The sequence below is a fragment of the Salvia splendens genome, chromosome 22 (genome assembly GCF_004379255.2).
Source record: "Salvia splendens isolate huo1 chromosome 22, SspV2, whole genome shotgun sequence".
Classification (NCBI taxonomy): Eukaryota; Viridiplantae; Streptophyta; class Magnoliopsida; order Lamiales; family Lamiaceae; genus Salvia; species Salvia splendens.
The window spans coordinates 2,741,953-2,769,729 of NC_056053.1; the positions used below are offsets into that span (position 1 = coordinate 2,741,953).

General features: G+C 40.5%; 4 protein-coding genes and 1 pseudogene across 4 annotated transcripts; all 5 read left to right on the forward strand.

Moving 5' to 3' along the window:
* The first annotated feature begins 1,502 nt into the window (after positions 1–1,502).
* LOC121786441 (salicylate carboxymethyltransferase-like) lies at positions 1,503–3,419 on the forward strand. Its single transcript, XM_042185080.1, has 3 exons — positions 1,503–1,619; positions 1,771–2,184; positions 2,619–3,419. The coding sequence occupies exons 1-3, from the start codon at positions 1,545–1,547 to the stop codon at positions 3,213–3,215; spliced, it is 1,086 nt and encodes a 361-aa protein (XP_042041014.1). The 5' UTR covers positions 1,503–1,544; the 3' UTR covers positions 3,216–3,419.
* Positions 3,420–4,915: 1,496 nt separating this feature from the next.
* On the forward strand, positions 4,916–6,417 carry LOC121787867 (serpin-ZX-like). The gene is made up of 4 exons (XM_042186715.1): positions 4,916–4,971; positions 5,220–5,589; positions 5,663–6,034; positions 6,065–6,417. Exons 1-4 carry the CDS (start codon positions 4,916–4,918, stop codon positions 6,338–6,340), a joined length of 1,074 nt encoding a protein of 357 aa, XP_042042649.1. The 3' UTR covers positions 6,341–6,417.
* Positions 6,418–8,049: 1,632 nt separating this feature from the next.
* Positions 8,050–9,877, forward strand: LOC121786079 (probable methyltransferase TCM_000336). Its single transcript, XM_042184604.1, has 3 exons — positions 8,050–8,259; positions 8,418–9,092; positions 9,369–9,877. Exons 1-3 carry the CDS (start codon positions 8,185–8,187, stop codon positions 9,696–9,698), a joined length of 1,080 nt encoding a protein of 359 aa, XP_042040538.1. The 5' UTR covers positions 8,050–8,184; the 3' UTR covers positions 9,699–9,877.
* A 6,315-nt stretch (positions 9,878–16,192) lies between these two features.
* On the forward strand, positions 16,193–17,486 carry LOC121787117 (annotated as a pseudogene).
* Positions 17,487–21,725: 4,239 nt separating this feature from the next.
* On the forward strand, positions 21,726–26,130 carry LOC121787597 (protein SUPPRESSOR OF GENE SILENCING 3-like). Its single transcript, XM_042186372.1, has 6 exons — positions 21,726–21,864; positions 22,618–23,582; positions 23,686–23,980; positions 24,114–24,358; positions 25,241–25,398; positions 25,634–26,130. The coding sequence occupies exons 2-6, from the start codon at positions 22,620–22,622 to the stop codon at positions 25,839–25,841; spliced, it is 1,869 nt and encodes a 622-aa protein (XP_042042306.1). The 5' UTR covers positions 21,726–21,864; positions 22,618–22,619; the 3' UTR covers positions 25,842–26,130.
* The last annotated feature ends 1,647 nt before the right edge of the window (positions 26,131–27,777 follow it).

Consider the following 27,777-nt stretch of genomic DNA (forward strand, 5'->3'; position numbering starts at 1 on the left):
ATTTTAGGAAATGTATCCCACAATCTACAACACTCATTCAGCTATTTTTTTTCTATTTTTCTTTTTTGCTTTACCTATTTTTTCCCCTCTTCTCTTTTACATTAATACTAATTTTGTATTAAAACTCATGTCGTTTCCAAAATTCTTATTTTTAGGAAACGAAAGGAGTAAACGTTATTAATTCAAAAAGACAATTTCATTAGTAATTGATCATATGCCAATTGTTACATATGGTAATTGGGTTAAGTTCTAGCGCTGTCAAATTGAAGTGTTAGCGTCAAATGTACACTGTGACTGCGATAGATATACTATTTGGAACCCAGATATATTGTTGGATTTATAATAAGTGTAACAAATTGGAAACCAGTGGCCACACGTAGAATGAATCTAAAAAAAATCTTTTTTTCATTCATGCAGGCGTCGAATTTTTACGAATAATTTATAATACAATAAGAATAAACGAAAATAACTGGTTTAGAGATGCCCAAGGTTTTCGGTTCCTGCGGTTAAACGCGGAACCGTGACTTATTTCTTGAACCGGAACCGCCATATTTTGAACCGCGGGTAGTTCCGGTTCCAAATTTTACGAACCGAAACCGTGCCGGAACCGCCGGTTCTGGACGGTTCCAAACCGGAACCGTGAAAAACCGTCGAAAACAGTGAAATCTACCCGGAACCGTGAAAACCCGTAAAAAACCGTCGGAAAACCGGCGGTTCGGAATCGGAATCGGAACCGGAACCGTGAAATAGCCTCACGGTTTGATTCCGGTTCCACATTTCTCAAAACCGAAACCGGTGGTTCCGAACCGGAACTGCCTGTTTACGAACCGTGGGCATGTTTAAACGGGTTAGTGATAAACCTTATTGGGTTCAGGTCGGGATTCAACTAACTTGTTAGTAATGAATCCTGATTTTAATTCCTCATTTTTATTTATTTATTTAAAAAAATTAACTCCTAATATGAACGGGTTAGTGATAAACCTTATTGGGTTCGTGTCGGGATTCAACTAACTTGTTAGTAATGAATCCTGATTTTAATTCCTCATTTTTATTTATTTATTTAAAAAAAATTAACTCCTAATATGTGGAGGAAATTAAGGCTCGAACTCGGCACCTCATACAATAATGTCTAAGCTCCTTGCCGCTAGGACAAAGACTCTGTACTAATTCCTCATTTTCTCACTCTTCATATATTGCATTCATTTCATTCCTTGCGTTACTATGAACTCCACCACCACATGGTCATCGGATAACAAAATTGTTTAATATGTGTATTTAAATATAACCAAGTAGGATTGAGGGCTTGAGGCATGTTTAATACTGATCCCCAAACATAAATTAGAACATTGAATAATTTTGTGTGTATAAAATAATATCAGCAAGTAGGACCATTCAAACATATTGTACGTATGGTTCCGCACCCCTTCCTCGAATGGAACTACCACACCATATTCTATAAATAGGCCATATCACCCCTTCCTCTTTACTCACATACAACAACTAAACAAACACACAAATAGATACTACATACAGAGATTGGTAATATGGAAGTAGTTCAAGTACTTCGCATGAACGGAGGTCTTGGAGAAACCAGTTATGCCACCAACTCTCTTGTCCAGGTACATATACATCTCTCTATCTTGAAATTGTATGACCTAAAATGTGTGTTTTTATTATATTTTATTTATTTATTTTTACTACTACTAAACAGTCCATAATATTAGTACAGGAGGACCCATGCATATATTGAATTTTTATTTTTTTTAACAGAGAAAGGTGATTTCGATGACGAAGCCGATAACGGAAGAGGCAATCACGAAAGTTTACTGCAGCGTCGACGCGATTGCGAACCGCTTCTGCATAGCAGAGCTGGGCTGTTCGTCCGGGCCGAACACTCTGGCGGTGGCGGCGGAGCTCCTCAGCATTGTTCACCAGTTGAGCCGGAGCCACGGCCGTCAGCTGCCGGAATTTCAGATACTCTTGAACGATCTCCCGGGGAACGATTTCAACTCCATCTTCCACTCCTTGCTGCCGGAGTTCAGAGCCCAGCTCAACCAAGAAATAGGGTCTAAATCGGCACCTTGTTTCGTTTATGGAGTTCCGGGCTCATTTTACGGCTGCCTTTTCGCGGCAAACAGCCTCCATTTTGTTCACTCTTCTTACAGCCTCATGTGGCTCTCCAAGGTAAATCCTGTTTAAGTCCTTTTCAAAACCCTTTTTATGTTTTTTCAAAAAAGCCTTGTTTTTTTTTATTATCGAAAAATATCTCGGGTTCTTATGAGGGGTATATCGTTTTCACGAGATGGTTCATTTCATAACTCTTCTCAAAATTAGAATACAGAACTAGTTTACAAATTTATTATTGAACATACCATTTTCTCACTCAATATCAATTTGTGACTCAATATGAGTAACTGACATGTTTTGTAAATTACTGTCGTTTAACAAAGTTCTTAAAGCAACTAATTAATCCCTTGTTTTTCGATACGTATATTTTTATATCTGATAAAAGTATATTACCATGTTCACAAAATCACAATTAATAGTCTATTATTTGTGTAATTTTGCATTGAAACTTGTAGTACTATATAATTAATCGATAAATTTACTTGGTGAAGGTGCCTGAAGGGGTGGAGAAATGGAACAAGGAAGAAATATACATCGGAAGCAAAAGCCCCGCGCCGGTGATAAACGCGTACTCCAACCAATTCCGGGCAGATTTCGACACATTCCTGAAATGCCGATCAGAGGAAGTTGTGGGAGGCGGAGCGATGGTGCTTACTATTCTGGGGAGGAAGAGCGATAACGCGGCGAGCAAGGAATGCTGCTATATTTGGGAACTCTTGGCTCTCTCTCTCAAGGAAATGGTGTCGGAGGGAGGCATCGATGAAGAGAAGCTCCACTCATTCAACATCCCTCAATACACTCCTTCCCCGGCGGAAGTGAGGAGGAGCGTGGAGGAGGAGGGCTCCTTCGCCATCAGCCGCCTCGAGGCCGCAGAGATCAGATGGGCCGACTGCGGCGGTGGAGGAGGAGGCGGATACGATGTGGCGAAATGCATGAGATCGGTGGCGGAGCCGTTGCTGGTGGAGCACTTTGGGGAGACTATAATCGATGAGTTGTTCGTAAAGTATCAGAGAATCCTCACCGATCGCATGTCCATAGAAGAGACCAAGTTCGTCAATGTCACTGTTTCTCTCATCCGGAGAGGATGACCATGATTAATTTAATTCATCTGTTTGTTGATGATATGAGTATTTGTTAGGTTTGATTAATGTGGTTATTATGTATGGGTGAGTCGTGGTAGTATATAAAATTAAAGTTCAATAATTATTATGTGTCAAATTTTGTTTGTACTAGTAAATTTGTCTCTTATGGTGTCGGATACTTAATGATGATGATTAATGTTATTAGTTAAAGATTATTGTTACCTTTATTTTCATAAGTTCAATATTGCAAAGAGATAGTAACTCTTTTACTCTAAGTTGCTTTCTCTCATCAGAACCACGTTCCATCTCTTCAATCTTCAAACGGTCATATATAAACTCGGAAAATATTGAGTCAGGTAAGTTAAAATAAATGAAAAATAAAATAAGAAATAAAAAGGTACACAGATATGAAGAGAAAATAAAGTAAGAGATAAGAAATGTATCTACTATCATAGAACGTATCAAAATGACAAAATAACTTAACTACCGTGGAACGGATGAATACTTCAACTTCAATTATATACTCTATCTGTCCCGTAAAAATAGGACAAGTTTGCTTTTTCATTTGTCCCATAAAAATGACTCATTTCTATTTATAAAAAAATCTTCATAATGATCTGTATATACATCAATTTATTTATAATTTATACTTAGTTCATTCTAACACTACTAATTCAAAGTTACGATTTCTTCACCATCACCATATTTCCATGATTTTCTTAGCTCATTCACGATTCACGATTTCTTCCAAAATTCACGATTCCTGATCGTTAATCCTCTGGATTTGTTCATCATGATTTGATTCCAGATTTCAGATTCATCACGATTCAAGATTTGTTCATCTCGTTCGTGATTTCCAGATTTCTAATCGTTCGTCAAGGATGATTTCCATATTTCTAATCGTTCATCAAGCATGATTTCCATATTCGATTCCTGATTGATCCTCCTTCATCATGAATTCATCGTGAATCGTCTGAATTGCTATATGAATTCAATTCTGACGATGATATCAGAAGATTATTTTTCGTTTCAGATTCCTCTTCGTACGGAGCGGAAGGAGAAACTGAATCTAAAGATAATTATTAATTATTATCGATAAAGTGACAAAGATGAAGTTTGTGTGTTTGTTCTCAACATGATTAGAGTGTGTATGATATGAAAAAACGTTAGAGTGATGTATTTATATGTTAAAGTGATGTATATAGGCTTTAATTGAAGCGTGCGTGTTTTGTGAATTGTTCAACATCATTACGTTGGAGTGGAGTATTTATCGCGTAGAGTGAAGTGTATATTTCATATAGTGAAGTATATTGAGCCTAAAGTGAAGTATATTGAGCATAAAGTGAATTATATTGTGCATGTCTTGTAGTCTACTGTTTTTTCTTTCCAGTAAAGTAAAATGTGCTTAGAGTGAAGTGTTTGTGATCCTTGCTTATAGTGTACTATTTTTCATTTCAGTGAAGTAAAATGTGGTTAAAGTGAATTATTTCCTGCTTAGAGTGAAGTGTTTGTGATGCATGCTTATATTGCTCTGTTTTTCACTTTAGTGAATAAAAACATGCTTGGAGTGAAGTATTTCATGGTTAGAGTGAAGTGTTTGTGATGCATGTTTATATTGCTCTGTTTTTTCATCTCAGTAAAAACATGCTTAGAGTCAAGTATTCCATAGGAAGATCTCGAAGAAGGAGTCCGCAGTGAGGTTATCAATGAAACAAGGTCGAGAATGTGGAAATTATCATGAGATTGGACACCATGATTCGAGGTACTGCAAAAAGAAATCTTTGTGTTTTGATTACATTTGTTCGATGTTGACAACGGCGGAACGTTGAGTTCTAAATCGTTAGGAATGTTGACGATAACGGAATGAGGCAACAGCGACGGCAATGGCGACGGCGTTGACGTTGAGTGAGAATGAATCGACTGTGGGAGAACGAGAAGAAGAGGAGAGAAGAGAAGAGAAGAGAATAGAATAGAAGAGCGGGAGAGAATCAACCGTCTGTAATTCAGCAGGCGGTTTGGAGGCTTGAGCCGGTGTCTTGGCCTTAAGTTCCGGCTCGTCGTCGCTGCTGCTACCGGTTCTTCCGTCTCCACTCCAGTCTCTTCTTCCACCGGTTCCTCCTCCTCGGCTGGCGGCGTTCATCACCCCCTCGCCAACCGCCTCCTCTGCTGTAATCTCCATCGACGGTGGCGGTGTTTTCGTAACACATATCTCAAACCAGAGGGCGAGTCACCCTTCGACCCCTTCTACTTCCACATCATCCACACGATCTTCGCAGACGGCTTCCACCTCGGTGGGCCCCAGTTGTCGACCAAGGGCGGGGTCTGGCCCGACTGGACCCACTATCTCAAGCCCTCTTTCCGAGATATTGTCCACAATCCGGTTGGTTCTCATTTGGAAATCAGATTAATTAGTTACTTTAATTTGTATGCTAATATAGTGTATATTAATTTAGATGGACCTCTCGCCTAGAATGGTGTACGCAACGGCAGTCTGTTTCAGAGGAACATGGAGTGAGAAATTCGACGAGAATCTAACAACAGATGCTGACTTCCACCTCTTAAACAGCACCGGCGTTGGCGTCCCCTTCATGACCAACGTGTGCAATCAGCGCGTTGGCGCCTTCGACAGATTCTCCATGTACACCTATCTTCCGGATGCCAAAGATGGGGTGCCTTATTTGATCGAGAGAATCTGCTTCGAGCTCGGGTTTGTAGACAGCCATCTCCCTCACGAGGAGGCGGTGACTCTTGATGAATTTCGCGTACCCAAGTTTAAGATAGGTTTCGATTTGGAGGCATCTACGGTGTTGAAGGAGATGGGAGTGGTGGATCTTTTTTAGGGCGGTATGGCGGAGATTGTGGACGAATCGTTGCTTGGCGAGGTACTGCTTAGGGCGTTTGTGGTGGTGAATGAGGAGGGCACCGAAGCCGAGGGAGAGACAGTGTCTGCGGGCTTAGGTTTGGCCTGTCCGATGATGGATAAGAAGGCGGGGCTGAGATTCGTGGCGAACCATCCTTTCGTCTTCACCATTAGAGAGGATATGAGTGGGGTAGTACTTCTTCATCGTCAGCTGCTCGATCCCCTTGCCGAAGCATCATTTGGTATCTTTCGAAACCCAGATAGGATTTAGTCAAGTTTTAATTCCTTTTCTACAATTAGTATATATGAATGTCCATTATGTATCAGACAAATGTTTACCAGTTCGAAAGTTGTTGTAATGGTAATGGCAAGTAATGCTTCGGAGCTTTAGAAGTTCGTGGTGCTCCGGTCATTTATTTAGGGCCATTAATAATTTAAAAAATAACAAAACAGGAAAACACAAAACAATAAATAGCCAAGATCAAAGTTCTCCTTTCCTTGATCTCACACGTAAAATTTCATCTCTTTTTAGTTAATAAAAATATACTACCTACTTTTACTATCACTTTTTACAAGAGTTGAAAACTTGACATGGTCAAATTTTAAATTTTACTACAATTGTATATCATGATAACAATATTACCAAGTCGGCAAGTCGCCCCTCAAAATTCCATAGTTTCCAATTATGTCCTAAAAATATATTTTTGTCAGATACTCAGATTTATTTAAAATAATGTTCCAAAGATGGAGGCTGGCTAGTTGTTAATATATCTTTATTATTTAAAAATCTTTTTGTCTCGTGCATAGCACATGTGGTAACAATAGTTAGTTTTTAAGGTATAGTTTTTAAGGTATACCGTATTTGTCTTCACACGTAGTTTGATATTCATATTGATGGTACACATTCCACTAGCTAGCCAATCTTGAAAAATTCATTCTCATTAGAGCATCCACAATAGGAAAGACTTCCCCACATATTAGCACTAGGACTTCCCAAAAACACCTTATGCCACGTCACTAGGAATTCCCACCCAACTGCCACGTCACTAGGACATCTCACTGCCACATCACTAGGACATCCCACTGCACAATAGTGGAGAAGCACTAGGACATCTTGGCGGACAAGCACAATAATAAAAATTCACAAATTCACAAAAACGCAATTACATAATTAAATAATATTTTTTTTATTCTCATGATAACTTGAATTCTCGACCTAAGAACAAACGTCTATCACAAGTTCACAACTAAGTTGCACCTAATTGTTATCTCTTTTCTGCTTTAATTGATATCTTTCATTCATCAATTTACTCTTTATTGCATAAAATTATAAATGATTCATAGTACCAAATTACTACTTTGCGAAGATTGCATAGAGCAATTGTACCCCAACACTAAACAGTGAATCGATTGGTTAAGAAATTCAAAGAGTGCCTCTTTTTAAAGTGGGTGAATAAATGAATAACGTGTTATCATATGATACACAAAAATGGTTGTAAGTGGTGGACAAGCGTGATAAGATTAAGTTGGTCAAATCCAAATAGAGCTATTCAGAGATAAAAATCTACAATCAGATTAGACAATTGTAGGGGCTACTATCACATATTCATCATGTCACCACTTCTACTTTCAACAATATACGATGCTAAGATATGTTCAATGTGACAAATAATTACTCCCATTAATTAGCACTAGGTAGGTCAAATTCAGCAAAGAGAGTAGCCCATTCCAAAATTGGAGGAGTTGGGACATTCATTTTCAACCGCTCATTAGCAACAAAGGGAGGAGCCCATGCTCATTTCCCACTCATGATTACTTGCTTGATTTATGTGTGTTAGTGGTACTTTTCCTTTGACTAATATGTTTGGTACTTACCTTTGATTAATGGGTAGGGTACTTACCTCCAATTATGGACGATTTTGAGTGGAAAAAGCAAGCATTACTTTTGTTTGTCTGGTATTTTCTGTAATTTATCTTACATGCAACAAACAAAAATCACTAGTCAATCCAATACTCCAAATCAATATATATATATATGAGAAAAATAGTCTCCCTTGCCATGAAAAGTGTAAAAAAGGCCATCCATCCAGCCTTGATCAGTCATCACCACCATTGATGGATATTCACAAAGCATTCCACATGAAGGGAGGAGTTGGAGACAACAGCTACTCCAAGAACTCTTCACTTCAGGTTGCTCTTCTCTCTCTCATCTCCACCTTTCTCGGCAGGGTGTTGTAAGCAGCAGAGTGGCCTTGTTGCCACAATTCGCTTAGATTCAGGCATTTATAGCTTCGATCCGTCCATCCCCATTTCTTCTTAACTCTGACCCTCATTTGCTAATACATCAGAAAAGAGTGGCTGACAAGGTGAAGCATGTAACCACGGAGGCCATCCAACAAGTATTCATAACCAAGAAGCCCAAGAGCCTAGGCATCGCCGACCTCGGTTGCGCCTCCGGCCCCAACGCCCTCTCCATCATAAAACAAGTGGTGGAAGCAGTCGAAAGCGCCAGCCGCGCCATCCAACAACCGCCACCGGAATTCCGCATCTATCTAAACGATCTCCACACCAATGACTTCAACACCATATTCCAAGGCTTGCCCGATCTCTACAAAGAGCTCAACCGAGGAACAAAGCAGCAGCCGCCTCTCTACATAGCGGCGTGCCCGGGCACTTTCTACGGACGCCTCTTCCCCGAGCGCAGCCTGCATTTCGTCTACTCCTCCAACAGCCTCCACTGGCTCTCGATGGTGCCACGCGGCATCTACGACGGAGAGGGGCGGTCGATGAATGGAAAGAGCATATACATATCAGAGAGAAGCCCTCCGGCGGTGAGGAGAGCTTACTTAGAGCAGTTTCAAGAGGACTTTTCGTTGTTCCTCAAGTCGCGGTCGCGGGAACTTATCCACGGTGGCCGGATGGTCCTCGTGATGTTGGGAAGGACAGCCTCCGACCACACCCACTGTGCAAATTTATTCTTGTGGGAACTTCTCTACCAATCTCTAGCGCATCTCGTTGCTCAGGTATATATATCTATAAATTTTGTAGGCGTCCTTTTCAATTTTCAAAGTTTTTATTTTTTTGTTGAAATTTATTTTATTGTGTAAAGACGATATACTTTTAAGAGGGAAATTCATTTTGTGAATTGGTTGGAAAAGTAGTTGCGTGGAAAAGGTATAATCCACAAGAGCATAACATCTTAGTTGTATACAATAGAAAAAAAGTCACGAATTTTATTTCCTAGATCCGCTACTAATTATGTTAATAGAAAGGTGACGTTTCCACTATAATTATGATAGGGTGAAGTTGAGGAGGAGAAGCTGGAGAGCTACGACGTGCATTTCTATGCGCCATCGAAGGAGGAGTTGGAAGACGAGGTGAGGAAGGAGGGTTCGTTCCGAACGGAGATGGTCGAGGTGTTTGAAATGGAGAGGGCCGACATGAGTGGGAGCTACGGGACGGCGGTGGCGAAGGCTGTGAGGTGTATTCAAGAATCGATGTTGGCTCACCACTTTGGGGAGGGGATCTTGGACAAGCTATTCCACCACTACGCCGCATTGATCGATCAAGAATCGGCCAAATGCGATGTTAGATCCACTACCGCTGTCCTCCTCCTCACCAAATTATGACTCCAACTTCTTCAAGTAATCTATGTTTTTATAAAGGCTAGGTTGTTGTTTCATTAGATATAATATGCACGTTATTTTAATTAAATTAGGGAAGTCTCTTGTATGTCATGTAGAAAGTGGATTGATTTTATCTTTTTAAGTTGGCTCAATTTGGAAGGTTGTGTTAGATTATTAAAATACGCTCGTTTGCAAGCACCGATTTGGTCGCAAATAGGCCCATGTGCTCGCAAAAATGGAGATTTGCAAGCAACTTGCAAGCACCACACGTGCTTCCCATTTGCTTCGTTGCAAAATTTGCAAGCACATAGCTGAAAATTTGCAAGCACCTTGATTGTGCTCGTAATCTGGTCAAATGCTTGAAATTTGCAAGCACCGCATTAATGTGCTTGCAAAATGTCTGTTTTATTGGATAAAATATGCTCGGATATGCTGGTTTGCTATATTGTTATTTTTATTTGTTTTTCAAATTATTATATAAATTTATGTATTAATTATTATCAAACGAATAAATAGAGTAAATGAAATTCAGAAATGTATTCAATTAAATAAAATTGTTTTACACACTTCATAGAGTCTACATTGCTTAATCTATCCTTAGCTTCTTTTCATTTATAGGAATTGTTGACTAAAGGCTTTTCACTTGTTCTACCAATGCAGCAGTTTGTTTCTTCGAGTATGCTCGCCTCTATCCGCACCACCGTAGGCTTTTCAAGCTTGGCATGACAGTAGGGAAAACAACTAAAATCCTAAAGAAAGAATAGTTCAGAATGACTAGAAACAAAAATTTTACATATACACAAAACTTTAAAAAGTGCAGACAATTCTGTTCCCTCGATAGGCATAAGTCACATAAATCTACCGATCTTCTGCATTTCCTATAAATACTAATTCCTCTGTACATAAATTCAAACATACACACACACACACATATATATATAGAGACGGATAATGAATGAAAGAGAGAGGGAACTTTACAATAACATCGGAGGAGCCGTCGACATTTTCTTGCTATAAGTGAAATAGCTGCAGGGAGTAATCTGGAATACATCCTGAGAGTTACTACTTAATATTAGAGTAAGCCTCATACTTTGTCTTTGTAAACACCTACAACAATTTAGTTTTGGTGCATGTACAAATAAAATGTGTTCTGCCGTAAGAAATAAAACAGGATAGTCGACAGATCTCTTACTTTGTTAACTAATTCACCAAGTGTCGGAGTGCACATTAATATATTATCCATGATATGCAAGAAAAGCAAATTAGAAAGAAAGATAAAAGGCGGCATGCATAACAGAATATAGTTCCGTTTCCATTTAGAGTAGGGATAATGCATAATTTATAGCAAACTCTTCCATCATGCTATAAAATATGGTGATTCTTGACTTACTATGTTTGAAAAGGTTGAATTTGACAACGGCTTTCTTGGCATTCACTAGTGGATACAAGGGCAGCCACCCGACAATGATCCTCGAAGCCGTCGCTGACCATCAGCTCTGGATCTGACATGCTTACTTCGGTGTAGTCGGGTCGAACAACTACATCAACGTCCTCAACTCATCCACCCTCTTCACCGAGCAATGCAACAACAACGGCCCGGCCATCGAGTTCACCGCCAACAGGCGCCAATACCACATGGGGTACTACTTGGCCGATGGCATATACCCAAGGTGGCCTGTTTTTCTGAAGACGATCAGCTGGTCAATTGGTGATAAGAGAGTTTTATTTGCGCAAAAGCAGGAGGCGATGCGGAAGGATGTGGAGCGGGCATTTGGTGTGCTCCAATCACGGTGGGCAATAGTAAAAGGGTCGGGGCGTCTCTGGTTCAAGGAATTCCTAGTCGATGTCATGTATGCGTGCATAATCTTGCACAACATGATAGTTGAACATGAAGGTGGGAGCATCACCGATTGGACCAATGACGAAAGGTCATCTAGCTCCTCCAGCATGGCTACCAAGCCCCCCACTCGAGGATTACCGACGGGCTTCAATGAGGTTCTATCTAGACCGGCCTCAATGCGCAACCAACATGACCATGCGCAGCTCATGAACGACATTGTTGAAGAAGTGTGGGCCCGTAACCGCCGTCGCTGAGTTTGCTTATTTTTTTTATAATCCATATTGTAATGGATTAATTTTATAAATGAAAAGAAGGTTTTTTCCAATTTTTGTAGTTATTTAAGTATTCAAATAGAAGAAAATGCTTAGGGCGCCCCACTGCAGGTGGAATGGCAGGAGGATAAAATGCTGAATTGGTGATACATAGGGCGGGTTTTAGGGCGCCCCTTAGGACGCCCCACTGTAGATGCTCTTAATCACTTCTGATAGGACGGACGGAATACTATACATGTTGGATAAGATATATTCAGTGTGACAAATAATTGCTCACATGTCAAATTCAGCGAAGAGAGAAGCCCATTCCAAAATTGGAAGAGTTGGACATTCATTTCCAACCGCTCATTAGGAACAAGGGAGTAGCCCATTACCATCCCACTCATGATTACTTTCTTGTTTTATGTGTGTTGGTGGTACTTTCCCTTTGACTACTGTATAATTATACTTACCTTTGATTAATGGGTTGGGTACTTGCCTCTAATTATGGGTGGTTTTGAGAGAAAAAAGCAAACATTACTTTTGTTTGTTTGGTATTTTTTATTATTTATTCCAATAATATTCCTTCCGCTTTTTAAAAACATAATTTTTTTCTTTTTAATAGTCTTCTAAAAATAGAAACGTTCTTGTTTAGAAAAAAAATTTCTCTTGTGGGATGATATCAATTTTCTACTAACATACTTTTCTTTCTATCTCTTTCATATTTTATCAATTTTGCATTAAAACTCGTATCTTTTCAAATGTTTCTATTTTTATGGAACGGGGGAAATTTCTCTTTTAGCTAAAATTCACTTACCAAACAAACTTTACATGCAACAAAAATCACTAGTCAATCCACTACTCCAAATCAATATATATATGAGAAAAATATAGTCTCCCTTGCCGTGAAAAGTGTAAAAAGCCCATCCATCCAGCCTTGATCAGTCAATCACCACCATTGATGGATATTTACATAGCTTCCGACATGAAGGGAGGAGTTGGAGACAACAACTACTCCAAGAACTCTTCACTTCAGGTTGCTCTTTTCTCTCTCTCATCTCCACCTTTCTTGGCGGGGTATTGTAAACAGCATAAAAGAGTTGCAGACAAGGTGAAGCACATAACCACGGAGGCCATCCAGCAAGTATTCATAACCAAGCTACAGATCAATGAGACATGTTATATATAAACACTTAGAAAATCCTATAAATTTAAAAAGAAATAAAACAAATTTAGAAAATTTAAAATGAAATGAAATTTTTACCGATCTTGATACGCGCGAATTTCAAATTATTCTCACACAAGATATTTTCAGCCCGTTTTCGGCATCGCTGACGTTTATTGTTGGAACTGCATGACATATGATACACAAATATGGTTGTAAGTGGTGACAAACATGATAACAGCATCAGCAGTGGCACGGAATTTCCGGCGGAATTCTCCGCGGAATTCCCAAAAACACCTCCTATCACGTCATACGGACTTCCCACTGCACTGCCACGGCATAAGGAATTCCCACTACACAGTGGCGGACATCCCCAAGGACATCCCGAAGGACTTCCCACAATTAAAAAATTCACAAATTCACAAATTAAACAATTTCCGGAAGTAAGAAATTTACGGAATTAAATAGTCGACACGAATACAGAGAAAATGCAACCACTTTATTTTAAAAAAAACATACTTCATTATAAAAAAATACATAATTACTAAAAAATTATATTATTAAAATAAAAACCGGCATCTCACTCCTCGGATTCCCCGTCGCCGTCCCCGCCGCCGTCACCCCCCTCGCCGTCACCGTCCGACATGTCTTCGACCCCCAAATCGCACCGCATACTGTTGATGAGGGGTTTAAGCGACCGCTTGTAATGGGGTCGGTCGATTGGCGCCATTCAACCATTGCACGTAACAAGGTTTCATGTGCCGCGATGCGGGCGAATGAGGGGTTTTCGGGATCGTTTTGGGCGGGTGCTGCCGATTGGGCCTCGGCGGATCCGCTGGTGCTTCCCCTCGCCATCCGCGACGCGGACTTTTGCCCAACCGGGCGACGGCGGCGGGTCGACGATGTGGGTGTGGGGAACTCTGCCTCGGCGGGGGGAGTTCCGCGGAACTGGCACTGCTACTGTACTCTCCGGAGTCGCTGATCTTCGTCCGCTTCGGCCAGCCAGATTCAACACCCGCAGTGAACTTGGCCGAAGACTGCACCACAAGAAACACCGGCCAATATTTGAATTCCCCGAAGCCCAACTGAGTGTCGGGGAACTGCTGATGAGATAGTAGTTTCACATCCTCGGCAGACATGCCTCTGGTTGCCGAGCGGAGGTTGTTTGTGTAAATGCCGGCAAATCGGCTGAGCTGCCTCTTCAGCCGATCCCACTATTTCCGGCATTGCTCTCCGTTGTGAGCCTTCCCACCTGGCGGTTTGAACTGGAGGTAGCTTTGGCTAATACGCCACCACATCCGGTCGATTTGCTGGTTCACCCCGACGTAAGGATCCTCCACTACACTGATCCACGCCTTCGCCAGCGCGACGCACTCGTCCCTGATCCAGACGGTCCTCCTATTCCCGCTGGATCCCTCCCCCACCTCAGCGGCCCCCTCCTCACCACCATACATCGGGACGCCCCGTCCCCTGCCCCTCCTTCGCCCTGGCCTCCCCCTCCTCACTGTCGCCGGTGGTGCGTCGGTGGGAGAATCCCGGATCGGAGAAAGCCCCAACTCCTCGAGCGAGAACGTGTCATTGCCAGTGAACTGAGTCTCGAGAGGAGAACTCGCCGGGTTGTCCATCGACAGTAAATCCATATAGGGCAGATAGACGTTGTCCACCGGCGATTGGGGGACCCCCTGCCTACTCCCCCCACAGTGACATGTGATCCTGCATCATCCCGGGCATCATCATCCCCGGCATTTGGGGCATCATTCCGGGCATCATTCTCGACATTCCGGGCATCATCCTCGACATTCTGGCACTCGCCCCAGGCATCTGGGGCATCATCTCATACCCATGCGGGTACATGTTGTAGTACCCAAGCATCATTCCCGATAGCATTTGAGATTGGGGCATCATCCCCGGCATTCCGGCACTCCTGCCGACGGGAAAATAAGGCGCCAGTGACTCACTAGTGGCGGGGGAATCGCTATCGTGGTGCTCCATTGTTCTTCGAAAGAAAGGTATTTTTAGAGAGAGAGATACTCGTTAATACAAGTGGTGCGAATGAAATGAAGTTCAACAGGACGTATTTATAGAAATTAAAAAAAAAAACATTTAATGTAATAAACGGGAATTCCGCGCGGACGTCCATGGGAGTCAACGCAATGGCGGACGTCCGCGCGGCGTCGCGACGGAATTTCGCGTAAACGTCGCGGAACTGCAGTGTCCTCGGTAGAATTCCGTATCCGTGCATACCATGCACAATGACGGACGTCCGCCGTGGAATTCCGACACACCGGTCAGAATTCCACCGGGACGGGCGCTATTACTGATGCTCTAAGATTAAGTTGGTCAAATCCAAATAGAACTACGCACAGATGAAAATTTATGATCTGATTAGACAAGTAGGGGCTACTATCCCAGATTCATCATGTCACCCCTTCTAATTTCAACACTATATGTTCAATTATGTACAAATACTTTAAATGAATATTAATTTCCAAAACGAAACAAAATTTCCAACCACTAATGCAATTTTTCATACCATTAATGCAATTTTCCAGCCTTTAATTTCCAGAATTAAAACTTCAAGTTAATTTGTCATATTAATGCAATTTTCCATACGAAACTACTTTCCTTTCAATGCAAATCCGCTTTTATTAGAACTTTTATTTTTATATCATTGCATAGTCAAAATGATTCATTACTACTCGCCAAATCTGTTCCGCCTACATGTAGGACTGGGAAAATATATCGAAATACCGCATTTACCGTATTGAAAAAATATCGAAAATACCGAATTTTCGGTATACCGTACTTTTCGGTACGGTATCATACCGTACCGACAGTTTTAGGTACGGTAAAGGTATGTATTTTGTATATACCGCGATATACCGCGTTATACCGCATCATACCGCAATTGCGGTATATACCGGAAATCACGGTATACCGCGGTATACCGCATATTGCGGTATACATAAATCACGGTACGGTAACGATATCTAAATTGCGGTATACCGACAAAAGCGGTACGGTAAAGGTATAGTTTTTTGTCATACCGCACGATACGATACGGTATGCGGTATGGCCATTTCGGCGCGGTATACCGTACCGTTCCAACCCTACCTACATGCAATAGAAAAACTAGTCAATCCAATCCACTAATCCAAATCAATACTCCTATATAAGAGTAATCAGTTTCCCTGCCATGGAAAGTAAAAATAAAAAAGCCTAAACATACAATCTTCATCAGATGGATATTCACAAAGCTTTCCACATGAAGGGAGGAGTTGGAGACAACAGCTACTCCAAGAATTCTTCATTTCAGGTTGCTCTCTTCTCTCTCTCATCTCCACATTTCTCGACAGGGTATTGTAAGTAGCTTTGCTAGCACGATCCACTGAGATTCAACCCTTTATTGCTTCGATTTGCACTTTTGTTGGATCAGAAAGGAGTGGCTAACAAGGTGAAGCATGTAACCACGGAGGCCATCCAGCAAGTATTCATAACCAAGAAGCCCAAGAGCCTAGGTATCGCGGACCTCGGCTGTTCCTCCGGCCCAACGCCCTCTCCATCATAAAACAAGTGGTGGAAGCAGTCGAAAGCGCCAGCCGCGCCATCCAACAACCGCCACCGGAATTCCGCATCTATCTAAACGATCTCCACACCAATGACTTCAACACCATACTCCAAGGCTTGCCCGATCTCTACAAAGAGTTCAACCGAGGAACAAAGCAGCAGCCGCCTCTCTACATAGCGGCGTGCCCGGGCACTTTCTATGGACTCCTCTTCCCCGACCACAGCCTGCATTTCGTCTACTCCTCCAACAGCCTCCACTGGCTCTCGATGGTGCCACGTGGCATCTACGACGAAGAGGGACGATCAATGAATGGAAAGAGCGTATACATATCGGAGAGAAGTCCTCCGGCGGTAAGGAGAGCTTAGTTGCAGCAATTTCAAGAGGACTTTTCTTTGTTCCTCGAGTCGCGGTCGCGGGAGCTCATCCACGGTGGCCGGATGGTCCTCGTGATGTTGGGAAGGAAAGCCTCCGACCACGCGCACTGTGCCAATTCATTCCTTTGGGAACTTCTCTACCAATCTCTAGCACATCTCGTTGCTCAGGTATGTATATCTATAGGTCAAATTATAATAACTAATTCGGTGAAGTATGGAGGGGTTAATCGGAAGGTGAGGTTTCCGCTCTTTTGATTGATTAGGGTGAGGTTGAGGATGAGAAGCTAGAGAGCTACGAAGTGCATTTCTATGCGCCGTCGAAGGAGGAGTTGGAAGATGAGGTGAGGAAGGAGGGTTCGTTCCGAATGGAGATGGTGGAGATGTTTGAAATGATGAGGGCCGACGTGAGCGGGAGCTATGGGACGGTGGTGGCGAAGGCCGTGAGGTGTGTTCAAGAATCAATGTTGGGTCACCACTTTGGGGAGGGGATCTTGGACAAGCTATTCCACCACTACGCCTCATTGATCGATCAAGAATCGGCCAAATGCGATGTTAAATCCACTACCGCTCTTCTCCTCCTTACCAAATTATGAGCAAACTTCAAGTCAATGATGGAACCAGGAATTTAATCAAATCGGTGCTGAAATTCAATAATAATAATAATAATAATAATAATAATAATGTAGTAAAAAATATTTTTTCAGTACAATTTTTACGACACACTAGATGAAATCTTTTTTGCGATGAGTCGTCATGTTTGTACAATTTGAAGAATAGCCTCATTTTAATTTTTTTTAATATTTCTCTTGCAACACTTGAACATTAATTCTTTTTTTTCACAATTGCATTTATAATTTTAATACTCCAACTAATATTATTTGGAGCATTTGAAATTAAATAATTTTTCAATTTTTTTTTAGAAAATATCAATACATAATTGTAATCAGTAATTATAAGATTTCTGAAAATAATTTGAAACTACTCTCATCCACCATTTAAAGAACCATTTTGCTATTTTGGTTTGTCCATGATTTATAGAACAATTTACTTTATTCCACTTTTAGTATGTGGATCGCACATCTCATCAACTTTTTACATTCACAATCTAATATAAATCTAATACTTTAAATATGTCTCACATTCCACTCACTTTCTCCCTTTACTTTTATTCACAAAGTCAAACAATTTCTTAAAACTCGTGCCCAGTCAAAATGGCTCTTTAAATAGTGGACGGAGGGTGTAATACGTAGTCTCAAATTACTAATTTGCTAAGAAAGTAAGAAAATACTTTTATAATCAATGTTATTATTAATTTATTATATTTTGATTTGATTTATGCATTATACGATTATACCAATTAAAGTAAATTTAGAAATTTGAAATTGATAATTTGGACTTTCAAGGGCTTCATTATACATATTCCAAAAAATTTAAAATATATAAAAGTCCAATCACTCAAAAAACTAATGTCCCAAAATGAAATAGCCATAATTGATTCTCCTTCCTCCAATCTTCAAATTTGTCGGCGATGTGCAGCCTGTGCAAAGCTCAAGCTATCTGGGCAGGGGCGGAGACCGGGCGGAGGATGGCCATAGCGGGAGTATTCCGGGTCTTGCACCGGCCAAGCCCCCGCTCCCCCACTGAAGCGGTGGCTTGGCCTCATGTAGTTTCGTCGCTCCTTCAAGTAGTTAGTAGTCTATGTTTGTATAAAGACTAGGTTGTTTTGCATTCGATACAATGTGCTAGTGATTTTAATTAACCTAGGATGTAAGTTGACAAGAAAATTTATTAAATAAATGGGTATAGTTTGAGAATGAGAATAGTTAACTATTTATAAATAAAAGGGTGCGTTAAAAAATGCTAAATTGTCTTAAACTTGGTAACTTGCTAACTCATCAACGTATTATATTAAAAATGTCAATACAATCACATTAAAATGTGTGTTGACATTTTAATAAACTGTGTTGACATTTAAATATCAATGTCAACATAATGTATTAAAATATCGACTTAAGTTTATGTTGACATTTCAATATCATCGTGTTGACATTTTTAATACATTGCATTGATGAGTTAACAAGTTAGCAACTTAAGAAAAAATAGCAACGGATCACACCCTTATAAATAAAAATAAACAAGATAGTACTATGATTTTTTATGTCAAAATTTGTAGAATTCCAATTTAGAATTAAAAAAAACAATCGGGCTGAAAAATTGCCAACAAAAATTATATAGAAACCGAATAAAAAAATTTCAACAAAAATAAATTTAAAGCTAAAAAATTAACTGGGCCAAAAAAATTTTCTAATCGGCCCGAGACAACTGGGCCTAAACATTCAGGCTAACCCGCACATAAAAATTTTACGTTTCAAGCGGATCCAATTTGAAGATGTTTCGTGAGATTTAGGCGACAGAAATCACTCGAAGTTCAAAAATACATAAATACAATACATTTGAGAAATTATAGTTGTTAATAATAATATTATCTAAAATTTAATTTAATTTTCTAATATATTATGAAATTTCAAGTTATGATGATACTTTTTAGTTATGTAGATTATAAATAAGGTCGTATTATGAAATTTCAAGTTATGATGATAAGCAATCGAATCAAATTTTTTATACTGGGCATATATAATTACTTTTTACTAGACACACTGTAAGATTTTGTATGTGTATTATTTTATAAATATTATGAGTATATGTGATTGCCAATAAAGTTGGCACTACCCATAATTATTATAAATGCCTTATTTTAGAAAAAATTAAATATGTTTATGTACAATATGTATATAATTAGAATTGGAATTCACATGTCAAAAATGTGTTGATAGGACCACATTGGATTTTCAGTTCATCAATTGTTAACTCGACAAATTGGTATTTCATTTTTCCTCTAAAAAAAATTTCCTAATTTAAATATATGAACGATAATGATTATTTTCATTTTTTATATACTAATGCTTTATTTTGTAATTGACGATGATTATGTACGAATATGCACGCAAATTTTATTTTGATTTTACAATTTTTTTATTTATATGATGTGTTTTTTAATTTATGAATTATTATTTGAAAAATTTATTTCAATAAATTTTAATAATATAAATTAATGTGCTTGATTTAAAAGGTATTGGACAAAATGATTTTAGAAAAAATTTATCTATAGGAGAAAAATTTTAAAAATCCAAGAGTTTAGAGAAAATTCTAGAGAACTTCAAAATTCGAGTATTTCCAGACAAATTACCTTTCTATGTTCAAACGATGTCGTTTTATCACTCACCGTTTATTTCAAGTTGACATTTTTGATGAACATGCCAACTTCAATTTAAGAAAAATTAATTCTTAGAGTTTCCGTTACAACTAACAAGTTGAAGATTCGAATAAATTAAATAAAAGTTCATATAGGCTAATTTCTTTTAATACTACTAATAGTATTGTCCCTTTTTCAAAATACATTTGACTAAAGGCCCATTTTGGTCCTTAACATATTGCTATTTATTGATTTTGGTCCAAAACATTATCTTTTGAATTATTTGGTACCTCACAAACAAAAACGGGTCACATTTGATCCGAATTTGACGAAACCGTTAAAAGTTAACGGTTAACGAATCTTAATTTGATTTGGACCGGATTAAGTTAATAATTATGTTTTATTAATGTATAATATTTAATTAACCCAAAACTAAAAAATTATAATTCCCCCTGGCCCCCGCCTGCAGCCTCCCCCTCTTTACCCACAGCTTCGGCAACACCTACAATCTTCCCCCGTCGCCGCTAACTACTCTTCCCCCCTCGACTGCACCTGGTCCAACGTCGTCCTCCAATTCTCCGACGCCTCCAATGGCTCACAATACGACCGCATCTCCGTCGTCTGGATCGCCAACACCGAGCTCCTCCGCACCAGCACCCCCAAGCCCACCCCTCACGGAATCTCCTAGACCTTCCGCAAAGACATCACCCGCTACTCCTCCCTCCTCCGCCGCTCCAACCTCACCCTCTTCGTCATGCTCGAGAACATTGTTGACGACACATACACCGGCATCTTCCACGTCAACATCACCTTCATCTTCTACAACATCAGAAAATCTCCAATCTCAAGCTCTAGAAAACTCATACGCAATTTTCCCACTGCGTCGCTCGAATTGGACCAAATCCCCGCCGATTTGATCATCCCGGTGTCGGCCGCAGGGGATGAAGGGTTCTGGTTCAGAATCCAGAGCGAGAACGACGCCGTTTCTAGGGAGATTCAAATTCGTAGCAACACGTACAGAGCAGTGATCGAGGTCAACGTCTTTGCCACTCAAACCAGCCGGATTACTACATCGAGAGGAACAAATTGAACATCACGCGCGGCACGGCGTCTACCGCGAGGTTCTCGTCAAGCTTAAAATATTAACTTAAAATTTTTAATTTGTTAGTTTTGGGTTAATTAAATATTAGACATTAATAAAAAATAATTATTAACTTAATCCGGTCAAAATCGAATTAAGATTAGTTGATCGTTAACTTTTAACGGTTCCGTCAAATTCAGACCAATTGTGACTCGTTTTTATTTGTGAGGGACTGAATAATTCAAATATAATGTTTTAGACCAAAATCAATAAATCACAATATGTTAAGGATGAAATTGAGCATTCACTCTTTACATTTATATTCTAGGATTTATTAATTGATAAGGTAAAGACGTAACCGAACAACTAATTTGCTTTTAATATTTCTTGCCAAAAAACGAATAAAATTGTGAACTTTTTACCGTTTTTTATGGAAATTAAATCAAATTGAAATGAAATTTGGAGTCCGGTGTACATATATGGAAAGTGAGTACACAGTGATAGTCTGCAACTGCGAGGAAGAAGAGAAGAGGGAGAGACTGTCCTTTTAAGCTTGTCGAAGAAGTCGAACCCTCTCTCAGTCTCTCTCGTTTTTCCCCACACTGATTTCGTTCCGCCGCCCGATCGCCTGCCCTAGGTGATTTCTCTCTTCATTTCCGCGGTTTGCTTTCGGAATTCTCAACATTTTTCTGCTTTAATTGTTGCAATTTCCGTCCGAGTGTTGGTCTGCATTTACCTATTTTCAATCTGCAACTATACAATTGCTATATAGTCTGTGCCGTCGTGTAATGTGACTGACTGAACTGTGCTTAGTAAGTACGCCGTGGAAAATGCAGATAATTTCTTCGCCTGCCCTAGGGCGGTAGTTTCTCGGATGTTATTTAAGTTGAATAGCTTGAATGATTGTATATCGTGATGTTACTTTTAAGCATCTGCGTGTATTCTGTGTGAGGTGTTGATGCTCTGTAATTTTAATTTGTTTTGTCTTGTCATTCTATCTCTATCACGGAGGAGAATGTTGTAGTCTTATTTCCTTTCCATGTGATGCAAATACTTCGATTTTTTAGTGCCTATGGGAGTGTACGATATATGCAGAATTGTAACTATGAATACTTTTTTATAAGCATTATTCCGTGATGTTGATGTAATATCAGTTATTATGCATAATGCCTCATGTTTTGCAATGTTTTTTCATCACAAGCATTTTTTATTGGTCATATCTTAGAGATGAATAGGTAAATGCTAAGCAAATTGTCAGCCCCTATGTATTTCATACCATAATATATAACTGTCTTTCTTTGTGTTAAGTAATATCCTCATGTTTTTATTCATCTTCTGGAAAGTGATGCTAACTTCCTCTTATTGATCGTTGTGGTCATGTTGAATTCAGAAATGAGCTCGAGGAGAGGGGTTGGGTATCCTTCTGGCGTAGATCCATCAGTCAAGGGTAAAAGCACAGCTCATGCTAACTCTAGCATTGATCAGTTATCCCGTGGTGTTTCGGATTTGAATGTAAATCCTACAGAAGACGATGGATGGGTAGAATGTGGAAAAAAATCAAAGAACAAAAACAAGAACACTGCTTCTAAACAGTGGGCTCCCCAGCATTCCACCCCAAAGGCATGGGGTCAAGCTGATACCTTGCAAAAACTTGGTCTGCGAACTGGTGGAGGGATTGGACAGGGCTCCGGTCAACAACAATATGGTGGCAGAGGGCATACTAAGCAACCTAACCACAACCATAATGACTATGTTGCAGCTCCTCCAGTAATCCCCCCTCCTCTAAAAAATGGATGGGGAAGGAACGCTGGTGCGGCTCACAATCAAAATGTGCAAGCAGCTAATAATCAGGTCTTTCAGAGTAATGAAGTTGTTGACGATGATGATGATGATGATGATGAGTCAGATGGCATGGATGACTCAGATGAGGAGCTTATGAGTGATGACTTTGATTCGGATGAAAGCCAGAAAAGCCATGAGACTAGAAAGAAGAATAAGTGGTTTAAGGATCTTTTTCACTCTCTGGATAATTTAACTGCAGAGCAGATTAATGAGCCTGAAAGACAGTGGCATTGCCCAGCATGCCAAGGAGGTCCCGGAGCTATAGACTGGTATCGTGGCTTGCAACCCCTGATTACACACGCTAAAACTAAAAGATCCAAAAGGGTGAAGCTCCACAGAGAGCTTGCTGAAATCCTAGATGAGGAACTTAAAAGAAGGGGAACATCAGCAGTGCCAGCTGGTGAGGTATTTGGCAAATGGAAAGGTCTGGAGGAAAGAGCTGATAAAGAAATAGTCTGGCCTCCCATGGTGGTAATTTTGAATACCAAGCATGACAAAGATGACAATGACAAAGTATGAAATTCTTATGGAAGTTTGTATTTCATTAGTATTTATGCAATTTTTATTTGATTGATGGTACACTAAATCCTTGTCTATTGCAAACTTCATTTTACAGTGGATTGGCATGGGTAATCAAGAATTGCTTGATTATTTCAGTGACTATTTTGCAGTAAAGGCACGTCATTCTTATGGACCACATGGGCATCGTGGCATCAGTATATTGATTTTTGAGGCCTCTGCAGTGGGATATGCAGAGGCTGAACGCTTGAGCAAGCATTTCGAAGCCAATTCCCGAGATAGGGATGCATGGCATAGAAATAAGGTTCCGTTCTACCCTGGTGGCCAGCGTCAACTTTATGGATACATGGCAGAAAAACCCGACATGGAGAGCTTTAATCAACATTCTCAAGGTGTTCTATCTTTTTGTGTGGGTAGATTGTGATGTGCTTGAAATGTTTATCTTTCATGTCACTCGTGCTGACTTGATTTGTTTGTTACTTTCTCATTGGTTATGATCGATAATTAATAATCTTAAATGCTTAGGTAAATCCAAACTGAAGTATGAGTTACGATCTTATCAAGAGATGGTCGTGAAACAGATGAAGCAGATGAGTGATGACAATCAGCAGCTCATGTGGTTTAAGAACAAAGTGGCCAACGAACAGAGGAGCAAGAAAGCCCTTGAGGAATCTTTTGGAGTACTGAGTGAAAAGTTGCGAAAGACTATGGTAGAGAATCAAGTAGTGAAGCTGAGGACCCAGAAGCATCATGAACAAAACAGAGAAGAGGTATGTTCAAAGTTTGATAAATGCCGCAAGGCAGGATAACTGAACAATCTTGTTGTGTCTAGTGGAAATTTTAATCTCTCTAGATTAATAAATTTGATAAAGTAATCAGTTTTTCTCTTGAAAGAAACTATTTATCGACACCTGACCTACTTCAGTTGGTGTTTCTATAATCTACATGAATGAAGTCACTGAAGCAAGAATGGTCAGTAATACAATCTCCTCTGATGGGTTTCTTAAGTATCAGAAGAACTATACAAAGTGTATATTCTTGATATGCTTATTGAAGTCTATTTAATAATATTGTTTGATCTGTATGACCATTAAATACAAATATTGCTTTAGATTCTTTGGGGGGCTACATTTTACCTTAGTTTACACCCAATTGATTGTTTCTTTAGTTTACAGCTCTGAATTAACTTGTGGTAAGATGAGAAAGTTTATCGCGATAATTGTGTACTTTCCTACTAAAAATCCATCTTTTGTCTCCAAATGGCAGGTAGAAAGTGGGACTTGAAAAGGGGGAGAAACATTATTCTTTTAGTGATTATGTACTGAGGAAATTTCTTGCTCCAAACATTTCCATCCAGTTTTATTTCCTGTGGTCCTAGTCAATTTGTTTAAGTCTAAAACTTTTCTTGGCATTCACATTTAACCCTCACAGATAGATTGTATCTATAAGGTTGAGGCGAGTTGGAAGTTCTGTTTTATATAGAAGTAACTTTGGGTGCTGTCGAGCTTCATTTTTGCCTAGAACACAATAAAATCAGTTGAGCTACATTTTCTTAACCATGTGTGTTTTTATATATTAACTTATAGTATGATATCTTAAAGTTAGCTATAGTTGCTTGCACACACACTTATTTTACTTTGTTCTGAACTTAGATGGACAGTCAGGAGCAATTTTACAAGGAACAGATCCAGCAGCTGTATGATGCTCGAAATGAGAAGGAGGAAAATTTTGAGAAAATACAGCAACACGAACGTGAAAAAGTAACTCAGTCTGAGGCTGATGTTGCTTCTGCTGAAGAAAGGGCACGCAAGTAAATACTACATCCTGAGTTGTATGCCTTAAGAATTTAGTTTTTCTTGTCCAATAACTTCAGTTTGTTTATATCAATTAAACTGCTTTTAATTCATCTCATGAGTATTTGTGATGCTTTACATTGTACTATTTCTTGGTCTTTGATTGTTTTAGCACATGCTAAAGTTCCACATTAGTTTATTGGTATAGCCATTCAAGAAAACATTTGACGAATCTTGATAATTTGCTTTTAGGCGTGAGGAGAATTCCAGATTGCTTCAGCTGCAGGACAAAGGGTTAGATGAGTACATCAGCAAGAGGGACAAGCTGGTGAAAGCCCATGAAGAGCGACTATTGGAACTGAAGCACAAGCTCTGGGCTGAAGAGATGGCGCTGGAGAAGAAGTTTGATGAGGAGTTCAATAAGCTCATCGCAGAATACTCCCCAGCTGAATCCAAGTAGAATGATTGAGAGATGTGTGGGACGGCACTGAAGAAGTTGTCTTGCCTGTGCATTGAACACATAATTTCAATTTCAATTTCAATTTCTTGTGTGTTTGCTTACTTTGGCCTGAACTATTTTGGTGAACCGTTCCTTGCCTCGTATGATTTGCAGGTTATTAGAGATAGGCTGCTAAATTGTAGCAGTCGTCTTTCTTTGCTTGATGTCATAACCGATGCGTAAAAACTTTAGGATCATCTTTCACTAAACCTCTCTTAAGTTTCTCGTCCAATTATGCTTATTCAGATCATTCAAGCCTCGTTCCAAAGTTATATTTTGCCTTTTTCAGCATTTTAAGTTTGTGCTCAATTCATAGTTCTATATTCATTACGTTGTTGATTAAATTTGTTTTTCATAAACTCTATTTTATTGGTCTCAACATACATATGATATTTACTATGTTAAATTTACATGATTTACATAGACAATAGTCTACTAGAAATTGACGGGAACTCAATTGGTAGATTCACACTGCTCTTACCTCTCGGATACAGAAGCGGAGTAGATGCAGCTGCGGCAGCAGCAGGAGGGCCGATCACGCCTACCTCCACACCATTAGGGCACCCGCAACGCGTTACGCGGGTGTCCCACGTTCCGTCACGGAGGGATGGGACGGCGGCGCGACGCGTTGCGGCGCCCTGTCTCGTCCCCAGCCCGTCCCGATCCCGTCCCGGCGTGACGAGTGACGAGCCGTCTCGCCACGCGCTGAGGCGACGAGGCACGCCCAGGCGCCATGCCTGAAGCCCACTCGCCGGCCCGCGAGTGGGCATCGTCACGCTGACGCAATAAATCATTTTTTTTAAAAAATTCGAATTTAAAAAAAAAATTATAAACGGTGATATTACCGTTTAATTAGCCGTTTTTTAATTTTTTAAATTATTATTTTTTTACTCTATAAATACTCTTAATTCATCCTCATTTCACACACAACTACACATCTTCTCTCCCCAAATCATCTCTATTTCCTCTCCAATATTCATCTAACATCTCATCACAAAATGTCCGGCGACGGAAACTCCGGCGGTGGCGGCTCCCGCGGGTGGGATCTCAACGCGTTCGGCGACTGGGCGAGCATGTACAACACATTGGGTGGTTCCGATTCGTCGACGCCGGGCACCCAGGGTTCGTCCACGCCGGGGGTACCAACCACCCAATTTTGACGTGGATGCATACGCCCGTCCCTCTGCCCCGCGGTATTCGCAGGGATTATCCCAGATTCGGGAGAATTATTCCGTTGAACCCACTCCGGGAGGAGGCCGAGGTGATGGAAGCTCCAGGGCAGAGGCGGGCGAGGAGGAGGAGGAAGAAGAGGAGGAGGATCTAGGCCGGCATCCGTACAGCAGCAAAGAAACGATGGCGGTGTACAACGCCTGGATCCGTGTTTCATACGATCCCATCGACTGGAATCAACAAAGCCGGAAGTGTTTCTGGGAAAAGGTCTCCGAGGCTTACCACCAGATTAAGCCGAAGGGGTCCCGCCGCCACACATATAAGATGCTTCGCGCTCACTTTGACCGAGTCGATAGAGATGTCAAAAGATTCTGCGGCATCTACACGAACGAAACGGCTCAGTACCAAAGCGGATCCACAGGCGCCAACATTTTGAGGTCGGCTTTGCGCGTCTACCACGACGACACCTGCAAACAATTCAAATTTGTTGATGTTTGGCAGGTCGTCAAGGACGAGAAAAGGTGGGCCGACAGTGTCCGCTCCAGCTCGGGCTCAACCTCCAAGCGCACGAAGCACACGGCTAGTGGCCAATACTCGTCTGGTGACGCCGGTGAGGACAGCGGCGCACAAGAGGGTGCCTCGCAGGAGGTTGAGGGCACGGTCGGCGATGCTGGGGGATCCTCCCATGGGCGCCGTCGGCCGCAAGGGACCAAGGCTAGGGGTGGGT

Bases quoted from the DNA above. Each gene is read 5' to 3' on its own strand.
- LOC121787597 (XM_042186372.1), top strand. From the start codon at position 22,620: ATGAGCTCGAGGAGAGGGGTTGGGTATCCTTCTGGCGTAGATCCATCA. The intron at 23,981-24,113 runs GTGTTCTATCTT...TTAAATGCTTAG, and splicing joins CTTTAATCAACATTCTCAAG to GTAAATCCAAACTGAAGTAT. The intron at 25,399-25,633 runs GTAAATACTACA...ATTTGCTTTTAG, and splicing joins GCTGAAGAAAGGGCACGCAA to GCGTGAGGAGAATTCCAGAT.
- LOC121786079 (XM_042184604.1), top strand. From the start codon at position 8,185: ATGGATATTCACAAAGCATTCCACATGAAGGGAGGAGTTGGAGACAAC. The intron at 8,260-8,417 runs GTTGCTCTTCTC...CTAATACATCAG, and splicing joins CCAAGAACTCTTCACTTCAG to AAAAGAGTGGCTGACAAGGT. The intron at 9,093-9,368 runs GTATATATATCT...TAATTATGATAG, and splicing joins TAGCGCATCTCGTTGCTCAG to GGTGAAGTTGAGGAGGAGAA.
- LOC121786441 (XM_042185080.1), top strand. From the start codon at position 1,545: ATGGAAGTAGTTCAAGTACTTCGCATGAACGGAGGTCTTGGAGAAACC. The intron at 1,620-1,770 runs GTACATATACAT...TTTTTTTAACAG, and splicing joins CCACCAACTCTCTTGTCCAG to AGAAAGGTGATTTCGATGAC. The intron at 2,185-2,618 runs GTAAATCCTGTT...TACTTGGTGAAG, and splicing joins GCCTCATGTGGCTCTCCAAG to GTGCCTGAAGGGGTGGAGAA.
- LOC121787867 (XM_042186715.1), top strand. From the start codon at position 4,916: ATGAAACAAGGTCGAGAATGTGGAAATTATCATGAGATTGGACACCAT. The intron at 4,972-5,219 runs GTACTGCAAAAA...GTAATTCAGCAG, and splicing joins ATTGGACACCATGATTCGAG to GCGGTTTGGAGGCTTGAGCC. The intron at 6,035-6,064 runs GTGGATCTTTTT...GGTATGGCGGAG, and splicing joins TGTTGAAGGAGATGGGAGTG to ATTGTGGACGAATCGTTGCT.